Source organism: Furipterus horrens, unplaced genomic scaffold, assembly GCF_987537825.1.
Source record: "Furipterus horrens unplaced genomic scaffold, mFurHor1.1.pri manual_scaffold_17, whole genome shotgun sequence".
NCBI classification, from domain to species: domain Eukaryota; kingdom Metazoa; phylum Chordata; class Mammalia; order Chiroptera; family Furipteridae; genus Furipterus; species Furipterus horrens.
Window position 1 is genome coordinate 48,461,240 of NW_028327187.1, and position 24,679 is coordinate 48,485,918.

Sequence of the window (24,679 nt, forward strand, 5' to 3'; positions counted from 1 at the left end):
CTAATTATGAGTAGCCAGACTGATGGTTTTATTATCTCCAGTGTGTGCTATGCACTCAGAAGCTAGCACATTTTAATGATGAATCCATTTTCAAGAGAAGCGAAATTGAAAAAGAAAATATATCATGAAGGAATATGCTGAACTAATGTCATTTCTTTTTTGATAGTATTACTGGACTGATAAATCAGAGAATGCCATAGAGTGCATCAGGATTTCAACAAGGCATTGAAAGAGTCACTCATGGCACTTTTTTAGATGAAATGAGGAAATGGGGGCAGAATGATAGTGTGCTTCTTTCTGACTGAATAATCATGCTCAAGAGGGCTGATGATTTGTTTTGCAATCTAGACAGGGTTTTATAAAAAACTTGCCACAGAGCTTGGCATTTATTTGATTTAGTCCTTGATGTGGAATCCTGACATCATTGGCTCTTAAAGCTCCACATGTGATTTCAATATGCGGCCAAGCTGGAGAACCACTATTATAGGATCAAAGGTTTGCATACTACACTACATATTGTTTTGAGCATTCACATGTCTCTTATTGATACCAGTAACTTTCTTCCAGAGATCCAATGTTTCACGCAGTTTCATAGATGCTTAAAACAAGGGTTGAATGAGAACACTTAACATTTCATCTCAATTAGGATAAAAGTTTGGAAAATTACACATAAAAAGGGCTCCACCCACAGGGTCCAGTAAGGCCGTCAACTCAATGTTACTGAGACATTCGATAAATACCAAATTCCATCAGGACCCATTAAGAAGAACAGCTCCATTATATATGGATGCAATGGTTAATTAAGAGGCACATTTTTGGTGCTGAGAAAAATACAAAGACTTGTTTTATGGAAATTAATGTGCTTTTTTATTTAGACTCAGGTCATTATAATCACAGATTTTTAAAAATGTAATCTTTAATGTACTTTCATTCCATTACCATTTAGTCCCCTTATGCCCACCTCCCTCAGCAATGACCACACATTGTTGTCCATGTCCATGAGTCTTTCCTTTTTGCTCAATCCCTCCACCCCCTACGCTACCCACCCCTAGCTGTCATCCTGCTCTCTCTCTATGAGTCTGTCCCATTTTCCTTGTTAGTACAGTTTATTCATTAGATTCCATATGAGTGAAATCACATGGTATTTTCTTTCTCTGACTGGCTTATTTCACTAAACACAAGGTTCTCCAGGTTCATCCACAGTGTCGCAAAAGGCAAAACTTTCTTCTTCTTTATGGCCACGTAGTATTTCATTGTGTAAATATTTCATAGTTGTTTTATCCACTCATCTACTGATGAACACTTGGGCTGCTTCCATATCTAAGGGATTGCAAACAACACTGCAATGAACGTAGTGGCGCTTACGTTCTTTTGAATTAATGTTTTGGGCTCCTTCAGATATATTCCCAGAAGTTGGATTGCTGGGTCAAAAGCAGCGCCGTTTTTATTTTTTGAGGTATCTCCATACTGCTTTCCATAGTGGCTGCATCAATCTGCATTACCAACAACAGTGCAAAAGGGTTCCCCTTTATCCACATCTTTGCCAGTACTTGTTTGTTGATTTATTGGTGATAGCCACTCTGACAGGTGTGAGATGATATCTCATTGTGGTTTTAATTTGCATTTCTCTGATGATTAGTGGTGTTGAACATCTTTTCATATGTCTATTGGCCATCTGTATGTCCTCTTTGGAGAAGTGTCTTTTCCAGTCCTTTGCCCATTTTTTAAATTGGGTTGTTTGTTTTATTGTGTGTTGAGTTTTATAAGTTCTTTATAAATTTTGTACATTAACCCCTCATCAGATGTACCAGCGAATATGTTCTCCCATTCTTCAGGTTGTCCCGTTATCCTGTTGATGATTTCCTTTGCCATACCAAAATTCTTCAGTTTGATGTAGTCCCACTTATTTATTCATTGCCCGGTTTGCCTTGCCTGGGGAGATATATCTGATAAAACATTACTATAAGCAATGTCCAAGATTTTGCTGCCTGTGTTTTCTTCTATGATTTTTATGGTTTTGGGGTCTAACATTCAAGTCTTTGATCCATTTTGAATTTATTCTTGTGTGTGGTATAAAAAGGTGGTTATGTTTCATTTTTTTGCATGTATTTGTCCAATTTTCTCAACATTATTTATTGAATGAACTATCTTTACCCCATTGTACATGCTTGCCTTCTCTGTCAAATATTAATTGACTATAAAGGTGTAGATTTATTTTTGGACTCTTTCTTTATTCTGGTCCATTGATCTATGTGTCTGTTTTTAGGCCATTACCATGCTGTTTTGATTACTATGGCCTTATAGTATAGTTTAATATTCAGTAGTATAATTCCTCCAACTTTGTTCTTCGTTCTCATGATTGCTGCTTCTATGTGGGGCCTTTTGTGGTTCTATATAAATTTTTGAAATATTTGTTCTAGCTCTGTGAAACACATCATTGGAATCTTGATAGGAATTGCAATGAATCTACAGATTGCTCTGGGCAGCATGGACATTTTAATGATGTTTATTCTTCCTATCCATGAATACGGTGTTATGAGCTTCCACTTATTTGTATCTTCTTAAATTTATTTCTTCAGTGTCATATAATTTTCCATGTACAGGTGTTACAGAAACAGGGGAGTCCAAAAATCCCCAGAGTTTGTGGCTGGGGGATGGGGAGAAGGAAGCAGCTTTTAGAATGTCTCCACATGCCTGAGGCTGATGGCTGGTGTCTTTCATTATGTAAATTGCTTTACTGCATCCAAAGCCTCAGGTGGATGGGAGGAGTCTTGAACCAGGTGATGGTATGGAAAGCACACAGAGCCTACATGGGGTTCTGCCAATAGTCAGAACTATTGGCAACACCCACTGCGTCAGAGGACGTAGTCAGGGATATATAGGCAGCTGTGAACACTTTAGGGGGGGCACGCTCTGGGGCTGTCTCCCTCGCTGGCGAGTGTTCGCAGAGGTGCTCTGGAGAAGGAGAGGAGATCCACGCGGTTTACAGAAAGAAGACAGTTCGCAAGGAGGCTGAGAATCCAGGTGGTCCTGCATTGAGAGCTGGAGGACACCACAGCACAGAAAGGACCTCCCCAATCAGATTGAGTGATTGGCAGCTGCTGGTAAAGCTGAACTGTGCCTAGGAAGTAGGGAAATGGTGTTTCTGACCCCCCCTAAAACTGGTTAGGTTTGGTAGAGGGGAGGCAAGGATATGTGTAACTGTTAAATAGACAATTTTTCTTTTCACTCAATTATAATGTTCAGAGTTGTAATTTTGGCGGCAGGCAATCGGACCCCTAACTAAAGAGCCCGTGGGTTTGTTTTCAATTGGAGCAGCCCAGGGGCTCTGTAACACAGGTTTTTTACATCCTTGGTTATGTTTATTTCTAGGTACTCTATTCCTTTTGTAACAATTGTGAATCAGATTGTCTCAATTCCCCCCTCTGTTGTTAGTTCATTACTGGCATATAAAATGCAACTGATTTCTGGATATTAATTTTGTATCATGCTACATTGCTGAATTCATGTATCAGTTCTAGCCGCTTCTTGGTGGAATCTTTAGGGTTCTGTGTGTACAGTATCACATCATCTGCAAATAATGACAGTTTTACTTCTTCCTTTCCAGTTGGATGCCTTTTATTTATTCTTTTTGTCTGATTGCTTTGGCTAGGACTTCTAGTATTATGTTGAATAAGCGAGGTGAAAGCGGACATCCCTCTCTTGTTCCCAGTGTTAAGGGGAACACTTGTAGTTTTTGCTCATTGAGTATGATGCTGGCAGTGGGTTTATCATATGTGGCCTTATTATGTTTAGGCATGCTCCCTCTAATACCACTATGCTGAGAGTTTTTATCATAAATGGGTGCTGGATTTTATCAAAAGTTTTCTTCTTTTGCATCTATTGATATGATCACATGATTTTTATCCTTCATTTTATGTGGTGAATCACATTTATTGATTTGTGAATCTGTTGACCCAGCTTTGCATTCCCAGAATAAATCCCACTTGATCATGGTGTATGTTTTTTTTTTTTTTTGATGCATTGCTGTATTCAGTTTGCTAATATTATTTAAATTATATTTTATTGATTATGCTATTATAGTTGTCCTGATTTTCCCCCTTTGTCCTCACACACCCAACACCGCCCACTCCCTCAGGCAATCCCCAAATCATTGGTCTGTCCCTGGGTCATATGTGTAAGTTCTTTGGCTACTCCATTTCCTTTACTGTACTTTACATCTCCATGGCTATTCTGTAACTACTTATTTGTACTTCTTAATCCTCTCACCTCTTCACCCATTCTCCCACATTCCCTCCCATCTGAAAACCATCAAAACACTCTCTGTATCCATGATTCTTTCGCTGTTCTTCCCGTTTACTTAGATTATTTTTTTAGATTCAATTGTTGACAGATATGTATTCATTGCCATTTCATTTTTCATAATTTTGATCTTTTTCTTATGTCCCTTTAGCATTTCATATAATAATGGTTTGGTCATGATGAACTTCTTTAGCTTTTTGTTGTCTGTGAAGCTCTTTAACACCCTTTGATTCTAAATGTTAGCTTTGCTGGGTAGAGCACTCTTGGCTGTAGGTCCCTGCTTTTCATGATTTTGGATATTTCTTGCCAATCCCTTCTAGCCTGCAAAGTTTCTTTTGAAAAATCAGCTGGAAGTCTTAAAGGAACTCCCCTGTAGGTGACTAACTGCTCTTCTCTTGCTGCTTTTAAGATACTTTACCTTTTACCTTTGGCATTTTTTATGATGTATCTTGGAGTGGCCTCTTTGAATCCATCTTGTTTGGGACTCTCTTTAATTCTTGGGCTTGCATGTCTATTTCCTTCACCAAATTAAGGAAGTTTACTTTTTCAAACAAATTTCCAATTTCTCTTTCTTTTCTCCTTCTGGCACACCTAGGATGTAAATGTTGGAATGCTTGAAGTAGTCCCAGAGGCTGCTTACACTACCCTCTTTTTTTTTTTGGATTCCTTTTTTCTTCTTGTTTTAATTGGTTGTTTTTTGCTTCCTTATGTTCCCAAAATTGGTTTGACTTTTGGCTTCATCCACTCTACTGTTGTTTCCCTGTAAATTGTTATTTATTTCAATTAGTGTACCCTTTATTTCTGACTGGATCTTTTTTGTGCTATTGGTCTTTACTAAGTTCCCTGAGCATCCTTATAAACAGTGCTCAAACTCTGCGTCTGATATATTGCTTACCTCCATTTGTTTTGTTCTTTTTCTGGAGTTTTGATCTGTTCTTTCATTTGAGCCATATTTCTTTGTTGCCTCATATGGCAGCATCTGTGTTTTTTCTATGAATTAGGTAGAGCTGCTATGACTCTCATTCTTGCTAGCATGGCCTAATGTAGTAGGTGTCTTATAGGATCCAGTGGCATTACGTCCCCTATCACCCAGGCTGTGTAGTTGAGGTGTGCCCTTCATGTGGGCTGAGTACATCCTCCTCTAGTAGTTGAGCCTTGGTTGCTTATGGAAGGTCAATGGGAGGGATTTATGCATTCCAGTCAGCTACAAGGATTGGCTATGACTATTGGACACCAACCTCTACTCACCATGGAGGATCAATTGTGTAGGGGAAGGGCAGTGGTGTTCAGATATGGTCTGTAGCTGTTTACTGGGTTTTCTCAGATGTTTCAGGCCAAGGTTAGCGCCCACCTGTGTTCTGTTCAGGGATACCCTGCCTGAGCTATAGAACAATCTGAGATCACTGCTACCTCTACTGGGTTTGAAGATTCCTAGGCAAATCCAAGCTGTGAATCTAGGCTGGCTGCTGGTAGTGCCATGGCTGGGGCCACTTATCAAGATGTATGGGGGCTGGGGGCTCACTGAGGCTGAATGTTGCTTGTTTGAAATGATTTAGGAAGTTATGAATTATGAGGCAAGACCAGTCATTCATATGGAAAATCCACTGTTAATTGCTGTATGTTGGGTGGGACAGAGCCTTGATTTCCAGGGCAGGGCAAAGAATGTTAACCAGGTTGATGGAATCTCAGATATAACACCCACCCTCTGGCTCTGTTGGGAGAAGGATAGAAAAGGGACAATGGCCTCTTCCTTCCTTCCTGTCTGGAAGAAAGCTGTCCCACAACCCTCACCTTGAAGCCAGACACTTAAGTTCCTCCCAGTATGTCACTGGTGCCTTTCAAGCTGCTACCCTGTTGCTAGAGTTCAGAGGGAATGAGTCTGAGTAAGTCTCTGTGTTGGTTCTTTAAAATTAGCTGTTTGGGACTCAAGAAGTTTCTTTCACAAACTCAATCCTCACTTATTTTTACATCCAGAACTTATGGGGACTTATCTTTCTGGAATCCTTGGCTGGGGGGCCTAGTGTGCGGTTGGGAATCCTCATTCCCAAGATATTCCTCGTGAATTTTTATCCACCACAGATGGGTGTAGTGTTACAGAAACAGGGGAGTCCAAAAATCCCCAGAGTTTGCAGCTGGGGGATGGGGAGAAGAAAGCAGCTTTTAGAATGTCTCCACATGCCTGAGGCTGGTGTCTAATATCTTTTTTATGCAAAATGGCTTTAATGCATCCAAAGCCTCAGGTAGATGGAAGGAGTCTTGAACCAGGGGATGGTATGGAAAAAGCACACAGAGCCTATGTAAGGCTCTGTGAATGGTCAGAACTGTTTGCAATGCCCACTGCGTCAGAGGACGCAGTCAAGGATATATAAGCAGCTGCGGACATTTTAGCGCTCTCTCTCTCTCTCTCTCTCTCTCTGTGTGTGTCTCTCACTTGCTCTCTCTCACTCTCTCGCTCTCACTCTCTCTGGCTCTCTCTCTCTCTCTGTCTCTCTCTCTCTCTCTCTCACTCTCTCGCTCTCACTCTCTCTCTGGCTCTCTCTCTCTCTGGCTCTCTCACCCCCTCCATGTGGCTTGGTGAAGGGGCCTTCTCCATGCGGAATAAAAAAGTTAAGTTCTCCATGTGGCTTGGAGAAGGGGTCTCCAGGCTGCTTTAAGAGGCTCTCGCCATGTGGTTTTGAGGAGAGGAGATCCATGTGGTTTGCAGGAAGAAGGCAATTTGCAAGGAGGCTGAGAATCCAGGCGGTTCTGCATTGAGAGCTGGAGGGCACCACAGCAGCACAGAAAGGACCTCCCCAATCAGAAGAGTGATTGGCAGCTGCTGGTAAAGCTGAACTGTGTTTGGAAAGTAGGGAAACGATTTCTCTAACTTTTCTAAGACTGGCCAGGTTTGGTAGGGGGGAGGCAAGAATATGTGTTTATGGGTGTTTTAAAGAATATAAGACTTAACAACAGAAATCCGCAAATAACTAAATCTATATAACTGTTAAATAAATAATTCTTTTCCTTTTCACTAAACTCTGGTATTGAGAGTTACAATTCTGGCGGTGGGCAATCGGGCCCCTAACTAAAGAGCCCGTGGGTTTGTTTTCAATTGGAGCATCCCAGAGGTTCTGTAACAATAGGACCAGGCTGTTCCATGTCTCCCCACCTCCTGCCAGCCTGGATGGATGTGGTTTCTTTAATTCTGTAGTTGTCGGACTTCCATTTAACTTTTTTTTTGTGATGGTTCTGAGTGATGGTTATTCTACAACTTAATGTAATTTTGATGTGGCTGTGTGAGGTGGCAAGCTGTGTTTACCTATATTACCACCTTGAGTGGAAGTGTTAGTTTGCTAATATGTTGCTGAGGATTTTAGCATCCATGTTCATCAGGGATATTAGTCTATAATTTTCTTTCTTTGTAATGTCTTTACCTGGTTTGGAATTAGGGTAATGTTGGCCTCATAAAATGAGATTGGGAGCCTTCCCTCTTCTTGAATTTTATAAAATGTTTTGAGGAGAGGTGTTAGTTCTTGGAATGTTTGGTAAAATTTACCTGCGAAGTCATCTGGCCCAGGGCTTTTGTTAGGAGTTTTTGGATTACTGCTTCAATATCAGTAGGTGTAATATGTCTATTCAGATTATCTGATTCTTCTTGATTTAGTTTTGGAAGATTGTATGTTTCTAGGAATTTATCCATTTAGTCCAGGTTGTCCAGTTTGTTGGTATATAGTTGTTCACATTCTTCTCCATGCTCCTCCAATACGCCTTTAAGGACTGCAGCGAGGGTGTCTTCATTCACACCAGATCCGATGGCAAGCTCTACAACCTGGCCCGTCTACGAGCCAAGACCAAAGTCAAAGAGGTGCTCATCCGTGAGATGCTCTTCGCCGACGACGCAGCCTTGACATCACACTCCGAAGAGGGACTCCAGCAGCTAGTCACTTGCCTTTCCCACGCATGCAAGGAGTTCGGACTAGCCATCAGCCTGACGAAGACGAACGTTATGGCTCAAGGCACGGGGACTCCCCCATGCATCACCATCGACGGGTACACCCTGGAGGTTGTCAACGACTTCACTTACCTCGGGTCCACCATCTCGAGCTCTCTGTCAGTTGACTTGGAGGTCAACCGGAGAATCACCAGGGCAGCCACAGTTATGGCCAAACTGAACCGGCGAGTGTGGAACAATCCCAGCCTCACTGAGAAAACCAGACTGCGCATCTACCAAGCCTGCGTACTCAGCACTCTCCTCTATGGCAGCGAGACGTGGACCACCTACGCAAGGCACGAAATGGAAACTCAACAGCTTCCACATGAGGTGCCTGCGACGCGTCCTGCATGTCGCCTGGCAGGATAAGGTTCCCAACACCGAGGTGCTGAAGCGAGCCAACATGAGCAGTTTGCATGCAGTTCTTAGTGAGAGACGCCTCAGGTGGCTCGGCCATGTCAAAAGAATGGATGCAGGCCGTATTCCCAAAGACCTCCTCTACGGCGAGCTAGCAGAAGGCCAGAGGATGACAGGGCGCCCAAAACTGCGGTTCAAAGACATCTGCAAAAAGGACATGACACAATGCTCCATCAATCTCAACACATGGGAAGTTCAAGCAGACGACCGCCTAGCCTGGAGGCTCACGGTCAGACAAGGTACGTCACGCGCAGAGGCTGCGCGCAACGAGGAGGCGGTCCAGAAAAGATCGAGGCGGAAGCAGCGTCAACAGCAGCAACAACAGCCATCTGCCTTCACCTGTAACAAGTGCGGCAGGGATTGTCACTCCCGAGTCGGACTGCACAGCCATTCTCGGCGGTGCAGATAGACTCTCAAGAAGCTATGCCATCGTCTCTCGAGACGGACGGCTGCCGATGATGAGTTGTTCACAATATTTTCTAACAATTGTTTATATTTCTTCGGTGTCAGTTGTTATTCCTCCTCTTTCATTTCTGATTTTATTTGGGTGCTCTCTCTCTTTTTCTTGATAGTCTGGTTAAAGGCTTGTCAATCTTTTCAAAAAAGATGCTCATGGAGTCATTGATCTTTTATTGTTTTTAAGACTATTTCATTTATTTATGCTCTGATCTTTATTATTTCCTTCCTTCTCAATTTGGGATTTATTTGTTTTTCTTTTTTCAAGCTCTTTTAAGTGTAAAGTTATAATGTTTGAGATTTTTCTTTTTCTTTCTTTTTTAAATATAGGCCTGTCATGCTGTGAATTTCCCTCTTAGGATTGCTTTCCCACTGTCTCACAGATTTTGGATTATTGTGTACACATTTTAATTGCTTCAAAGTATCTCTTTATTTCTTCCATGATCTCATTGCTGACCCACTCATTGTTTAATAACATCTTATTTACCTTCCATGTCCTAGCGTGTATTTTAGCTTTCTTTTTGTGATTGATTTCTAGTTTCATAGCTTTGTGGTCAGAGGAGACGCTTGATATGATTTCAGTCCTCTTAAATTTATTGAGACTTGTTTTGTGTCTTAACATGTGGTCTACCCTAGAAAATGTTTCATGTACACTTGGAAAGTATGTATATCCTGCTGATTTGGGGTAAAATGCTCTGAAGATATCAATTACATCCATTTGATCTATTGTGTTGCTTAAGGCTATTTTATACTTGTTGATTTTCTGTCTGGAAAATCTATCCAGTGAAGTCAATGGGGTGTTGAAATCCCCAACTATGACTGTATTTCTGTTGATTTCTCCCTTTATGTCCATCAAGATTTGCTTCACATATTTAGGTGCTCCCATGTTGGGTACATAAAAGTTTACTAACGTTATATCCTGTTAGTTTGTTCCCTTTAGCATTATGTAGTGTCCTTCTTTGTCTCTTACTATAGCCTTGGATTTAAAGTCTATTTTGTCAGATAAAAATACTGCTACCCCAGCTTTTTTTCCTTTCCATTTACATGAAATATCTTTTTCCATTCTTTTACTTTCAGTCCATGTGTATCTTTTGATCTGAGGTGTGTCTCTTGGAGGCAGCATATATAAGGGTCTTGTTTTCTTATCCATTTAGCTACCCTATGTCTTTTGATTAGAGCATTTAAGCCATTTACATTTAAGGAGATTATTGATAGATATGTATTTAGTGCCATTTTATTGTTAACTACTTTCTTTTTTTCTTTCTCTTCTTCTTAAAGTACATCCTTTAATATTAGTTGCAGTACTGGTTTGGCATTAACAAACTCCTTTAATTATTTCTTGTCCAGGAAGCTCCTTATTTCTCCTATTTTAAATGATAGCCTTGCTGGGTAAAGTAGCCTTGGTTGTAGGTCCTTGCTTTTCATCACCTTGAATATTTCACACCACTCCCTTCTGGCCTGGAATGTTTCTGTTGAGAAATCAGATGACATTCTAATTGTTGCTCCCTTGCATGTAACTACCTGCTTTTCTCTTGTGGCTTTTGGGATTTTTTCCTGCCTTTAAGCCTTGTCATTTTAATTATGATGTGGCTTGGTGTAAGCCTTTTTGGTTCCAACTTGTTTGGGACTCTCTGAGTTTCCTGGACTTGTGTGTATTTTTCCTTCACCAGATTAGGGTCATTTTCAGTCATTATTTCTTCAGCTAGGTTCTCGATTCTTTGCTTGGTCTCTTCTCCTTCTGGTATTCCCATGATACAGATGTTGTTATGCTTCATGTTGTCCAAAATGTTTCTTAAGTTCTCCTCATTTTTAAAAATTCTTTTTTCTTTTTTCTTTTTTGCTTCTCTGCTGGATGTTTTTGTCTACCTTGTCTTCCAAATCACTGATTTGATCCTTTGCTTCACTTAAGCTACTCTTTATTCTTTCCAGTGAATTATTTATTTAAGATATTACATTCATTTCCTTTTTTAAAAGATTTTATTTATTTTTTAGAGAGAGGGGAAGGGAGGGAGAAAGAGAGGGAGAGAAACATCAACGTGTGGTTGCCTCTCACACACCTCCAACTGGGGACCTAGCCTACAACCCAGGCATGTGTCCTGAATGAGAATCCAAATGGCAACCCTTTGGTTTGCAGGCTCAGTCCATTGAGCCATATCAACTAGGACCAATTCTTTATTTCTGATTGGTCTTGTTTTATGGTCTCTATGTCTGTTTTCATGCTGTTGAGTATCCTTATAATCTTAACTCTAAACTCTCTATCTGATAAATTGTTGCCTCCATCTCATCTAGTTCTTCTGGATAGTTCTCTTATTTTTTCTTTAGGGTCTGTTGCTCTGTCTTCCCATTTTGGCTGCTTTCTTGTATTTGTTTCTATGTAATGAGTAGATCTCAAGTCTCTGGCGTAGGTCTTTGTCAAATGCTGCTTTTGACTGGCCCTGATCAACCTGTTTTAAGTTATCAGTGATCCATAGCTTGTGGCTCTCTCTGCTGGGCTGTTTGTGTGCTGAAATAACCAGGCTGCACACCAAGCCTGGCTTTTATATACACCCAGCCCCGGGGAGGGTCAGTTGAGATCTGCCTTAGTTGTTAAACTAATTAGTGATACGGCTTCAAGCTGTAATCAGCAGCTCAGCTTAAGCATCACAGGGTGGGACAGAGAAATTTCTGTGGGCAGGGATATTGCTTCCTCTCAGGCTGATGCCATTCAGGGAGGAGTACTCTAACTGAGAAAGCTGGCTTCTGCAGTATGGGGAATGACTCAGTGCAGGGATCCTGTGGGCTGTTGCTTCCATTCTCTCCCCAGAGACACCAACCCCAGACTCTCCTCAAATGTCTCTAGTCCACTCTGCTCTCTCTCTGCCAGAACCCCGGGTAAGTGGTTGCAAATGAAATTTTGTATATTGGCCCTTTAAGAGGCTCTCTGTATCTCCATCTGTCTCTCCCTGGCAGATAGAAACCCTGCTGCTTTTCACAGCTGGATGTTACTTGGGTTCCTGCCTGGCTCTGTTGCTGTAGGCTGGGGAGCCCAGCTTGGGGTTTAGACCCCACACTTCTCAGGGAGAACCCCCTGGCTACTGAAATATCCCTCCAGAACTTCATCTGACACCTGAGGGAGATCAGCCAGCCATCTGTGCCTCCTCCTCATTCCCTACCAGTCTTGTTTTGGTTAAGTGGTTTTTTTTTTTCTGTCTGTCTATGGTTATAAGGCTTCTCTCAAGCTATTGTTCAGTTGGTTATTCCAGATGATTTCTCTTCAATTTAGTTGTAATTCCAGATTGGTCCTCTGCCACCTTGGATCACTGACCAATCACAGGTTTTAAAAATTATACATTCAATTAACAAAAACAAGTCAGGTTGATGAGCAGAACACCAACATTTGATTTGCATATTGAGGGAAAGTTTGATTTTAACCCCAGTTGCTTTGGTTAACAGAAAGAACAATATATGTCATTATTGAAGACTGCATAAAAACATCCATGGGTCACCTAAGGTCAAAATTTCCCAAGGTCAATTTTGTTGTGTACAAAGACTTCAGTCAGTGGGAGAAAAAAGAAGAAGCTTGACTCTTCTCTGGATCTGGAAGGGTACCAATATCATAACATTAGTACAGTTAATAACTCTCTAACCTTTAAAAGTCATTTTATGAACAAATTAGGTCAATTAGTACAGATCACTTTACATTTTAAGAAATCCTAACCACTTTATAACGGGGGGTGGGGTAGTAGCTAATTCCTTGCATCAATGATGTGTAAACAGGCAATATTCCTAGAGCACGCTTAGTTGCAACTGACAAGAAAGACACAAAAAACCCACAGTGAAATTCAAACAACATTTAAATTATAGCCCCAGACTTCATCTTTAACCTATTGTGTTCAGTGTTACCTGTGCATGATAATTCAGGTGAACTGTGCAAAACCCTCCACTCCTTGAGGAAATAGGAGTATAATCATTGTGGAGGGGAAGATTTGGGGGAAATGAGGTATCCAATCACCCCTCATGGATGAGTAAAAAGCACTCCAAGAATCCTTTCATTTTTATTTCTGACATTTTTTATTAATATATAAATGTCTCTCTCTAATATAGTTCCTATAATGAGCTAGACACTGTACTAGGTGATTTACATGCATTATTTCATTTAGCTTTCATACTAATTCTGCAAGATGGATATTATCCCCATTTTACACAAAGAAAGCCGGCACATAAAGGTTTTACATAACTTGCACAAGGTCATAGAGCTTATAGGTTGTGGGGCCAGGATATAACCAGATCTGCCTGACTACATGGGCCAGCTTTTTTTTTTTTTTTTTACAACAACCCACTACCCTCTACTCTACCACTTTGTCTTACTTCCACTCATTTTCTTTTTCCTCTTCAAAGCCTAAAGTGGTGGATGGGTGGTAGTATTGGAAGACTTTTTAAAGGAAAAAGGACTAATCTAGTTTTCCTTTATAATTCTGAAGCTGTTTGATTTTCTATTTCTCCACACATGGCCTGGTGACCAGTATCCAAGAAAACATAGCCTTTGTACAGGCTCATGTTATATTTTCCTCTCCAACCTCTTCATGGTTTCAGTGACTAAATTTTTCAAAATCTTAAATAAGGGCTTATAGCCTGAGACATTGTTTACTTTAAGAGAACGTGAGGACAACATATTTAAAATCAAAACTAAAAAAATTACTTGTGCCCTACAGAGAGATGCAGGGCTGACTCAATATGGATTTGTTGACTGTTTCATTGGAAGATGACCACACATGGGAAACAATGAACAAAGTTAGAGTAAATCCTTATCAGTGGACTTTAACAGGGTGGTCTTTCTGACAGGACTTTTTGTTACATAGCCTTAATGTAGGCTTCCTGAACTTAGTGTTTTATTAATCTGCAAGTACTTGTTTAGACACAAGGTGGTGGATTCTAATAGAAACTGTTAATGATGACTTCTAATCTCAGGCTAGGAGATGCCTATAAAGATTAAATCTTTTTTCCTTTTTTTCCAACAGTTAACAGCCTAGCAAAAGAGGGATCAGTTGTAATGGGGAACTGAAGAAGGTAATAACTACATTACTGAGGCCAGTTGCTTTACAGAGTCATTTATTTAATCCTTAAAATTTGACAGTTGTAAATTACTCATTAGAAGGCAGAAAGCAAAACAGCCATACTCCTGTTTAGTGCTTCCAAACTCCAAAGAGTTAGAGAAGGAAATCCATAGAAACAATTGGCCTGATGTGTTTTCTCAGTGCTATTTCTTAATGAGCAAAGGTGGTTAAACAATAAGGACAAGTCCAAGTAATTATTCTTATGTGCTGGTCCACAGATCAGGGGTGGGCTTGATTAAATTCATGGAAAGCTGACCTAGAAACATGGGAAAATGCCCCTTCTTTTCCACTCAGCCCTGCACGCAGCTAATCAATATGCACATCTCACTTCCAGATTGCCACCAGAGCAATAGCCTGCAGCATTCATTAGGAAATCCACTCCTATCTGTTGTTTTCTAATCAGTGAAGGGGCTAGGACAAGAGGACAAGTAGCATAAAGGAATTAGAAGGGGCAGGAAGAGGCTGTTCCCCTCCCCTCTATACATAGGGAATGCAGCTTTCAATTACAAAATGTTCAACTGCAAAAGCAACAAGACAATTAGTTTATAGGCTTCTTTACATGTATAGAAAGCCACATATACTCAGCTTGAATATAGCTTTTATAAGCTTAATGTGTAAACACTTAATCATTTACTAAGGACAATGATTTTTGTATACCAAAGGTAAAATTCAATTTTAGATTCTTAGTGGTAATGATGCAAACAATTTTCAAGATGCCTTTCACATTGTAGGTCTATTAAATAGACTGATTGCATTTTGAGAGTAGAATGTGAATCTGCATATTTCTTTTTTTTTCAATAGTGTGATAACCTCTATATATACAACATAGCTTTGGCTATATAGAACAAAATAGCTACTGGCTGACCTCTGTGTTGAGCAAGCATTTCTTTAATATTTCTTTGCCTTTCCTCTCATAATCAACAGCATATCTGAATGAAGATAGTAGTGTTAAGCTATGGAATGGAGCTTTACTCTTTGCAATGTAACCAGACTATATAAGGATCAAACCTCTAATTCTGCAGTAGCAAACTGAGTTACCCACACAAACTATTTCCATTCATTTTCTGCTTGACAGTGTAATTAAGTTTGTGATTTCATCAGGCTGGCACTGTATCTTTCCTGTGTTCCATTCACTACCTACCAAGCTGTTGTTGCTCAATAAATCATTACTGATGATGAAACAAAATATAATTTTAAAAATTATAGCTGTTCAGGAAATGCATTTATTTACTTTGTTAAAGTAGTTATAAAACAACTGTTTCCAAGATAGATCATTTAACCACAGCATGTAATAAAATGACTATTTTCTTGCCACATCTTGCTGCTGCTTCTTTTTTTTTTAAAGAAACTCATTTAACAGCAGAAAGCTATACTAAAAATTTTTAAATATTCCTGCCATTAGAAATACTGATATCAGGTTGCGGTTTCAGGCTCCCGAGACCCGTCTGCAGTTTGGGCTAATTGCAGACAGAACGTCTCAGTGAGCAGCTGGACACTGGCAGGAGTCGAGCCAAGGCACTGCTGGATTAGAGAAAATCCATCTGGGAACAACCTGTTTAGTGAGGATAGTGGAGGAAAAGGGGTCAAAACGGGATTGCTGACTGGGGCGGCTGCCCGAGCTGCGGCAGGAAGCACACAAAGGCTTTTTGGTGACCACAGGCTGCCCCAGAGAGGAGTCGGGAGGAGAGCGGATCTCTGCCCCCTGGCAGAGACGGGACTCGACCAAGTGACTTTGGCGCTGAAGGACAGGAGACAGCGTGCTGCCGGGCAAGTGAGATCATAATTCTCCTTTATATTTTTCTCTAGTGGACGGTGGAGAGGGGAGGAAAGTTTGGGGGTGGTAGGCCATTCTTGAGGAGCGCAGGCGCAGAGGCGCGCTCATCCACTCCCCAACCCTACCCTTGGGTCGCGGGGGCGCACATAGGGAAGTGCTCTCACTCACAGGCCCAGGTGCGTGGGGCCGTGAGTCCAGGCGTCCCTCGGACACTCCCCAACGGACATAAGATCAGTGCCCCAACAGGCACAGGGAGGGCCCACTGAACACACAGAGGACCGTGCGCAGATACCCCTAGACAGCTCCCATGGGCGCTGGGCGCCGGGCCCCAGGCCGGAAAGCAGACCACTAGCACAGGCTCTGTTCGTGCCTGCCCAGACAGGTGAGGAAAGGCGGGCGGCTGCAGCACAGGAACAGCTGGCGGCAGCAACTCACAGATGCTCACTTCCACTGAGCACAAGTATCCGCGGCCCTACCCTGAGAGGCGAGAGACCAACTCCCGGAGCTCGGCTCAGCGGGACTAAGGGCACGGGTGGCGCACAAGCACGGAAACACCTCAGCCAGGGGACAATAGGCGCCAATCCCGGGCAAGCTCTCGGCCGCTGGTGCGTGCAGGGACGCGCGCAAGGGCACCTCAACTGGCTCCAGCGGGCAGCAAGGGGGCGCGCCGTGCCGGCAACCAAGGGCGTGCACCATTGCGGCAACCGTGGGCGCACACCAGTGCTCCAAGAAACAAGAAACTCTGAACTGCCACACTACACCAGCTGCGGATGCAGAAAAAGAAGGCAACACACCAAGGCTAAAACGGAGTAAAAACATCGCTTTTTTTTTTTTCCCAATTATTTTTTCTCCCTTTCATCTTTCTTTCTTTCTTCTTAATTCTTTCTTTTCTTTCTTTCTTTATTCTTTTCTTTTCTTCTCTTTTCTTGGGTTTTTTTGGGGGGGTTGGGGGGTATTTCTTTTTTTCAATTTTTTTCTTTCTTCTTTCTTTTTTCTTTTCTATCTTTCTTTGTTCCTTTCTTCTTTTTTCTTGGTTTTTTTGAGGGGGGTTTGTGGTTATTTTTTTTTCTCTCTTCTTTCTTTCTTCTTTCTTTCTTTCTTATTTTCTTTCTTCTATTTTCTTGGGGTTTTTTTGGGGGGGGGTGTTTTTTTTTCTCCCCTTCCAAAAAGAATAAAAAACTTTATCTCTAACGTCTTGCATATAACCTCTCTTTCTCATCCTTTCTCTTTAATCGTTGTTTATTCGTTTGTGTGTCTAGTTTATCCCCCCTATCACTCTAAATAATAGAATATAATTACTATATAAACCCAATACAATACAATCCCACTTTCTTACTATATTATGCATTTTTCTATCCTTCTATTTTTATTAACATACAATGTAAATATTACCTACTGGCTTGCACGGTCTCAACTATTATTAATCTATCATCCCGTCTCATAAAAAATATATTTTTCCTCCCTAAAAACAAGTTATCTATTCTTCCTATAGAATAAAAGCTCTAATCTCTTTACATTTATATTAATAAGGGCTCGTTGGCTGATGATAGCAGGATAGAGTGGGGGATACTTTTTGAGGGTGTGGGTCTCCTGCCTGGGCTGTGTGTTTATATATTTAACAGCATATCCACAAAAGAACTCAAGACAAAGTGGATAGAGTGACTCTCAACCAACTAGCCAGAAGGAAGAAATATAACCAAACAGCATAAACAAACGACATAAAGGGTAACTCAAGAACATCAGGCTCAGGATATCAAAGAGACTGCACCACTAAACCCCCCAGATCTCCGATAAAGAATCTCACACCATAAAGGAGGGAAGTCAAAGCAGACTACGCCCCCCAAAAAAACCAACAAATAAATAAATAAATAAATAAAAACAAAAAGAATCCAACACGGTAAGACACAAAAATAACCCCTCAATGAAGAGAAAAGAGGAATCCTCAGAAAGAGAGATAGATGAAATAGACATAGCCCAAATGTCAGACATGGAATTCAAAACAATGGTGGTAAAGAAGCTCAATATACTCGACATCCTTAAAATCAACTATGACAACCTCCAAGGAAGTTACCAGCAGCTCCAAGAAAATTACAGGGAACTTACAGAGAACTACACCAGCATAAAAAAAGACATAGAAACTGTTAACAAGAACCAGGAAGAACTTAAGAATGCAATCTCTGAACTGAAAAACACAGTAGAATCAGTCAAAAGCAGACTAAACGAAGCAGAGGATCGGATTAGTGAGTTAGAGGATAATGTAGGTAATAATTCTCAAATGACACAGCAAAATGAAAAAAGATTGAAAAAATATGAACAAGATGTAAGGGAATTACAGGATAGCATTAAAAAAAATAATATCAGGATCATAGGAATAAGAGAGGGAGAAGAAAAGGAGCATGGAATTGAAAAACTGGTAAGAGAAATAGTGACAGAAAATTTTCCGAACATGATGAGAGAAAAAGTTATACAAGTTCAGGAAGCACAGAGAGTTCCAATGAAGAGGAACCCCCCAAAACCCACTCCAAGGCACATCATTGTTAAAATGGCAACATTCCAAGACAAAGAGAGAATCCTAAAAGCAGCAAGAGAAAAACAGGAAATAACTTACAAAGGAGCTCCAATAAGGCTATCGACCGATTTCTCAACAGAAACATTACAAGCCAGAAGGGAATGGTCAAAAATATTTCAAGCAATAAAAAACAAAGGCCTACAACCAAGAATACTCTACCCAGCAAGGCTCTCATTCAAAATAGAAGGTGAAATAAGGAGTTTCTCAGACAAAGGAAGACTGAAAGAATACATCTCCACCAAACCAGCATTGCAAGAGATGCTAAAGGGAGTGTTCTAAGAAAAAAGAAAAAAAGAACAAGAGAGGAGAGGAACAGAGGTACAAAGGGAAATGAATAAATACATGTCAATAATAACCTTAAATGTAAATGGATTAAATGCTCCCATTAAAAGACATAGGGTAATGGAATGGATAAGAAAACAGGACCCACATATTTGCTGTCTACAAGAAACACACCTCAAAACAAAAGATTTACATAGACTGAAAGTAAAGGGATATAAAAAAATATTCCAAGCAAAAGGAATAGAAAAAAAAAGCCGGGGTAGCAGTCCTCATATCAGACAAAACAGATTTCAAAGCAAGGGCAATAAAAAGAGACAAAGAAGGACATTTCATAATACTTAAAGGAACGATTCATCAAGAAGATATAACACTGATAAACATATATGCACCCAACATAGGAGCACCCAAATACATAAAGAAAATACTAGAAGACCACAAAAAGGATATCAACAACAACACACTCATAGTAGGGGACTTCAACACTCCATTATCAACAATAGACAGATCATCCAAGCAAAGAAACACCAAGGATATACAGGCATTGAACAACACACTTAACCACATGGATCTAACTGATATATATAGAACTTTTCACCCCAAAGAAGCAAAATATACATTCTTTTCAAGTGCACATGGGACATTTTCAAAGATAGACCACATGATAGGTCACAAAACAAGCCTCAACAACTTCAAGAAAATTGAAATCATATCAAGCATCTTTTCAGATCACAATGCCTTGAAACTAGAAATGAACCTCAGAGAAAAAAATCAAAGACACCCAAACTCATGGAGATGGAATAACATGCTATTAAATAATGAATGGGTTAACAATGACATCAAAGAAGAAACCAAGAAATTTCTAGAAACTAATGATAATGAGCACACAACAGCCCAAAACTTGTGGGACACAGCAAAAGCAGTCCTGATAGGGAAATTCATAGCAATACAGGCATATCTGAAAAGGATAGAAGAATCTCAAATAAAAAACCTAACCATAATGCTACAAGAACTAGAACAACAACAACAAACAAAGCCTAGGGCAAGAAGAAGGAACGAAATCATCAAGATCAGAGCAGAACTAAATGACATAGAGACTAAACAAACAATCCAAAAGATCAAAAAACCAGGAGCTGGATCTTTGAAAAAATAAACAAAATCGACAACCTTCTAGCCAATCTAATCAAGAAAAAAAGAGAGAAGACCCAAATAAACAAAATCAGAAATGAAAGAGGAGAAATCACGACTGATACCTCAGAATTACAAATGATAGTTAGAAATTACTTCAGACAACTGTATGACAAGAAATTTGACAATCTAGAACAAATGGACAAATTTCTAGAAACATACAACCTTCCAAAACTGAATCAAGAAGAAGTGGAAAGTCTTAACAGACCAATAACAAAAAAGGAAATTGAAACAGTAATCCAAAATCTCCCTGCACACAAAAGCCCTGGACCGGATGGCTTCACAGGCGAATTCTACAAAACATTCAGGGAAGAACTAACTCCTATCCTCCTCAAACTGTTCCAAAAAATCCAGGAAGAAGAGAAAATCCCAAACTCTTTCTATGAAGCCAGTATTATCCTAATCCCCAAACCAGGTCAAGACACAACAAAGAAAGAAAACTACAGGCCAATATCACTGATGAACATCGATGCTAAAATCCTCAATAAAATTTTGGCAAACAGGATCCAGCAATACATCAAAAAGATCATACATCATGATCAAGTGGGCTTCATTCCAGGGATGCAAGGATGGTTTAATATTCGCAAATCAATAAATATAATACATCACCTAAACAGAATGAAAGACAAAAATCACATGATCATATCAATAGATGCAGAAAAAGCATTTGATAAAGTACAACACCCATTTATGATGAAAACACTCAGCAAAATGGGAATCGAGGGAGCATACCTTAACATCATTAAGGCTATATATGAGAAGCCTGAGGCCAACATCATACTCAATGGACAAAAACTGAAAGCATTCCCCCTGAAATCAGGAACTAGACAAGGTTGTCCACTCTCTCCACTCCTTTTCAACATAGTGTTGGAAGTCCTAGCTACAGCAATCAGACAAGAAAAAGAAATAAAAGGCATCCAAATTGGGAAAGAGGAAGTAAAACTTTCATTATATGCAGATGACATGATAGTTTACCCAGAAAATCCTATAAACTTCACTAAAAGACTACTCGATATAATAAGTGAATTTGGCAAAATAGCAGGGTACAAAATAAATATACAGAAATCTAAGGCATTTCTGTACACCAACAATAAAATAGCAGAGACAGAGACAAAAAAGAAAATACCATTTACTATAGCAACAAGAAAAATAAAGTACCTAGGAGAAAACTTAACCAAAGAGATAAAAGACCTGTACTCTGAAAATTACATAACATTGAAGAAAGAAATTAAGGAAGAAACAAATAAATGGAAGCAAATACCATGTTCTTGGATGGGAAGAACCAACATCATCAAAATGGCCATAATACCCAAAGCAATTTACAGATTCAATGCAATCCCTATTAAAATACCAATGACATATTTCACAGACCTAGAACAAATACTCCATAAATTCATATGGAACCAGAAAAGACCCCGAATAGCAAAAGCAATCTTGAGACAGAAGAACACAGCAGGAGGAATCACAACACCAGATATCAAACAATACTACAAAGCCACTGTAATCAAACAGTCTGGTGCTGGCATAAGAACAGACATATAGATCAGTGGAACAGAATAGAGAGCCCAGAAATAAACCCAGGCCTCTATGGTCAACTAATATTTGATAAAGGAGGAAGGAACATAAAATGGAGTGAGAAGAGCCTCTTTAACAAATGGTGCTGGGAGAACTGGATAGGGACCTGCAAAAAAAATGAAACTAGACCACCAACTTACACCACACACGAGAATAAACTCAAGATGGATCAAAGACTTAAATGTAAGCCATGACACCATAAAAGTCCTAGAGGAAAACATAGGCAAGAAAATATCAGATATCTCACGTAACAATCTCTTCACGGATACATCTCCTAAAGCAAGAGAAATAAAGGAAAAAATAAATAAATGGGATTACATCAAACTAAAGAGTTTCTGCTCATCAAAAGAAAACATCAGCAAGATGAAAAGGAAACCAACCATATGGGAAAACATATTTGCCAATAACATCACAGACAGGGGACTGATTTCCAAAATATATAAAGAGCTCGTATGACTCAACATCAAGAAAACAAACAACCCAATTAAAAATTGGGCAAAGGACCTGAACAAACACTTCTCCGAAGAGGACATACAGAGGGTCCATAGACACATGAAAAAATGCTCAACATCATTAGCCATCAGGGAGATGCAAATAAAAACCACAATGAGATACCACCTTACACCTGTCAGAATGGCCATCATCAACAAATTAACAAGCAACAAGTGCTGGCGAGGATGTGGAGAAACGGGAACCCTACTGCACTGTTATTGAGAATGCAGACTGGTGCAGGCACTATGGAGAACAGTATGGAATTACCTCAAAAGATTAAAAATGGAACTGCCTTTTGAACCAGCGACTCCACTACTGGGATTATACACGAAGAATCTTGAAACACCAATTCAAAAGAACTTATGCACCCCTATGTTCATTGCAGCACTGTTTACAATAGCTAAGTGCTGGAAACAACCTAAGTGCCCATCTGTAGATGAGTGGATCAAAAAACTGTGGTACATTTACACAATGGAATACTATGTAGCAGAGAGAAAGAAGGAACTCCTGCCATTTGCAACAACATGGATGGAACTAGAGAGAATTATGCTTAGTGAAATAAGCCAGGCAAAGAAAGAAAAATACCATATGATATCACCTAACACAGGAAACTAAAGAACAACAGAAACAAAGGAACTAAATTGAACAAAGAGCAGAATAGCAGTCAATAGGGGGGAGGGGAGAGGGAGAGAAGGGGGATATAAGTAAGGGAAGGGTTTAGTCAAAGAACCTGTATAAAAGACTCATGGACATGGACAACGGGGAGGGATATGATTGCAGGAGAGGGGGTGGGTTGGGTGGGGGAGAGAAATTAGAGGAAAAGGGGACAACTGTAATTGAAAAGCAAAATTAAAAATTAAAAAGAAAAGAAATACTGATATCAAAGCACTGGAAAAAACTGTTGCGACATCTTAATAGAAACTAAAAATAACTCATAGTAATTTTAAAAATTGTAACCTGAAGCTTTTATTTCACTTGTCCCAGGAAAGAGCCCATTCTTGCCAATTCTGGTAAAGACAAGAAATGACATTTCACCTTTTCCCTTACCTGAGGATGAAGTACCTGAGTTTTCTTTTGACTTACCCTGAGTGGATTTTCATTAAGGTAAGGGGGTTCACCTTCCACCATTTCAATTGCCATTATCCCCAGAGACCAGATATCAACTTTTGGACCATAAGCTTTTCGAGTCACCACCTCAGGTGCCATCCAATATGGAGTTCCCACCATAGTGCTTCGTTTACTTTGCTCAGGAGTGATCTGGGCACAGAACCCAAAATCAGCTGCAGAGAAGAAAAGTCACTTAAAATAAGCTCAAATTATTTTTCTTTTATAACAGGTCACTTTCATTTACAGCTGTATTATACTTTCCTTAGTTAGACACTGAGTTTCAATGACTGCCTTGCTCATATCCTTTTGTTACGTGATCTCTAACCTGGTCCTGATTTTAAAATGGTCTGAAATAGCTGAATGATGTGATGTCAGTCTGGTTCCCTCCAAATTACAGAACCTTTCAGTTTTATTATTAAATATGTGTCATCCAGCAGATCAAAGTCACTAGAAATTCTGAAATATTAAATGCCCCAAATCTGGTGACAATCTACAGAAACATAGCATTAACAAATTCTTTATTTAAAACTGGACTCTAAAGGCTTTCAAACTGATTGCTTTTAATAGCCATTTTCTTCTCAAGATACAGTAAAAGAGCAGAAATCCCCCAATACACTCTCAAACACCATCAGAACCAAAATACCTACTCAATTTAACAGAGCCATCCATCCCAAGGAGAATATTGTCACTCTTTATGTCTCTATGGATCACCTGGTTTGAGTGCAAGAAATCCAAAGCTTGGAGGCACTATTGAATCAGGAAAAAAAGTTCTAATTATATCACAAATAATTTTTAAAATTAAGTTTAATCTAGATAACTTTTGCGTAAGGGTATAGTTTTATGTTGTCAAGTGAAAGAGATTACTAAGTGCTTAACACCATTTTGAAATTACATTACTACTTACATCAGTGATGCAGTTTAGCATTATACATATGAAACTCCTGAGTCAGACTAGGACATGAAGAGTGATAGTATGATGAGTATCACTAAGTCATTAATATAGTCAAACTAACCCATTACTATAATCATACTTTGACCTAATTATATAGAGGGTATGCATTCAGCTTGGTCTCAAACAGATGCAGGCAGCTTCTGCTTCCACGATATGATTTGATTCAGTAGGTCTGGAGAGGGGCCCAGGGATCTGTATTTAAAATAAGTGCCCCAAGCTATCTCTGATGGACAGCTATGTTTGGGGACCACTATGACATAACTACAGGTACTTGTTTGAAAATGGCTTTGCATTGCAATACTAGAAGAAGGAACCAAGAGACTCGGGCTTAAATATTTCCCTAAATATTATAAGTTTGATATACTGCATGAATAGGAAGTGTATGTGTTTAGCAGCTATGTGTGCATGTTTGGGGGGTAGAAAATAAGAATGAGAGGAGAGCGAGCAAGGAAGAAATTTAAGTGAAAATTTAAGGTAAAAAGAGCAAAGACTAGCTGAAATTATT

At 39.8% G+C, this 24,679-nt stretch overlaps 1 protein-coding gene across 1 annotated transcript in view; it reads right to left on the minus strand.

The window, feature by feature from the left end:
* Window positions 1-24,679, minus strand: part of PAK3 (p21 (RAC1) activated kinase 3) — a 163,046-nt gene that overhangs the window by 39,926 nt on the left and 98,441 nt on the right. Inside the window, exons 11-12 of the mRNA XM_090265283.1 lie at window positions 23,870-23,969; window positions 23,199-23,395 (exon numbers count right to left, since the gene is read on the minus strand). Coding sequence (XP_090121409.1) covers window positions 23,199-23,395; window positions 23,870-23,969 — 297 coding nt within the window. The remainder of the gene's footprint in view (window positions 1-23,198; window positions 23,396-23,869; window positions 23,970-24,679) is intronic.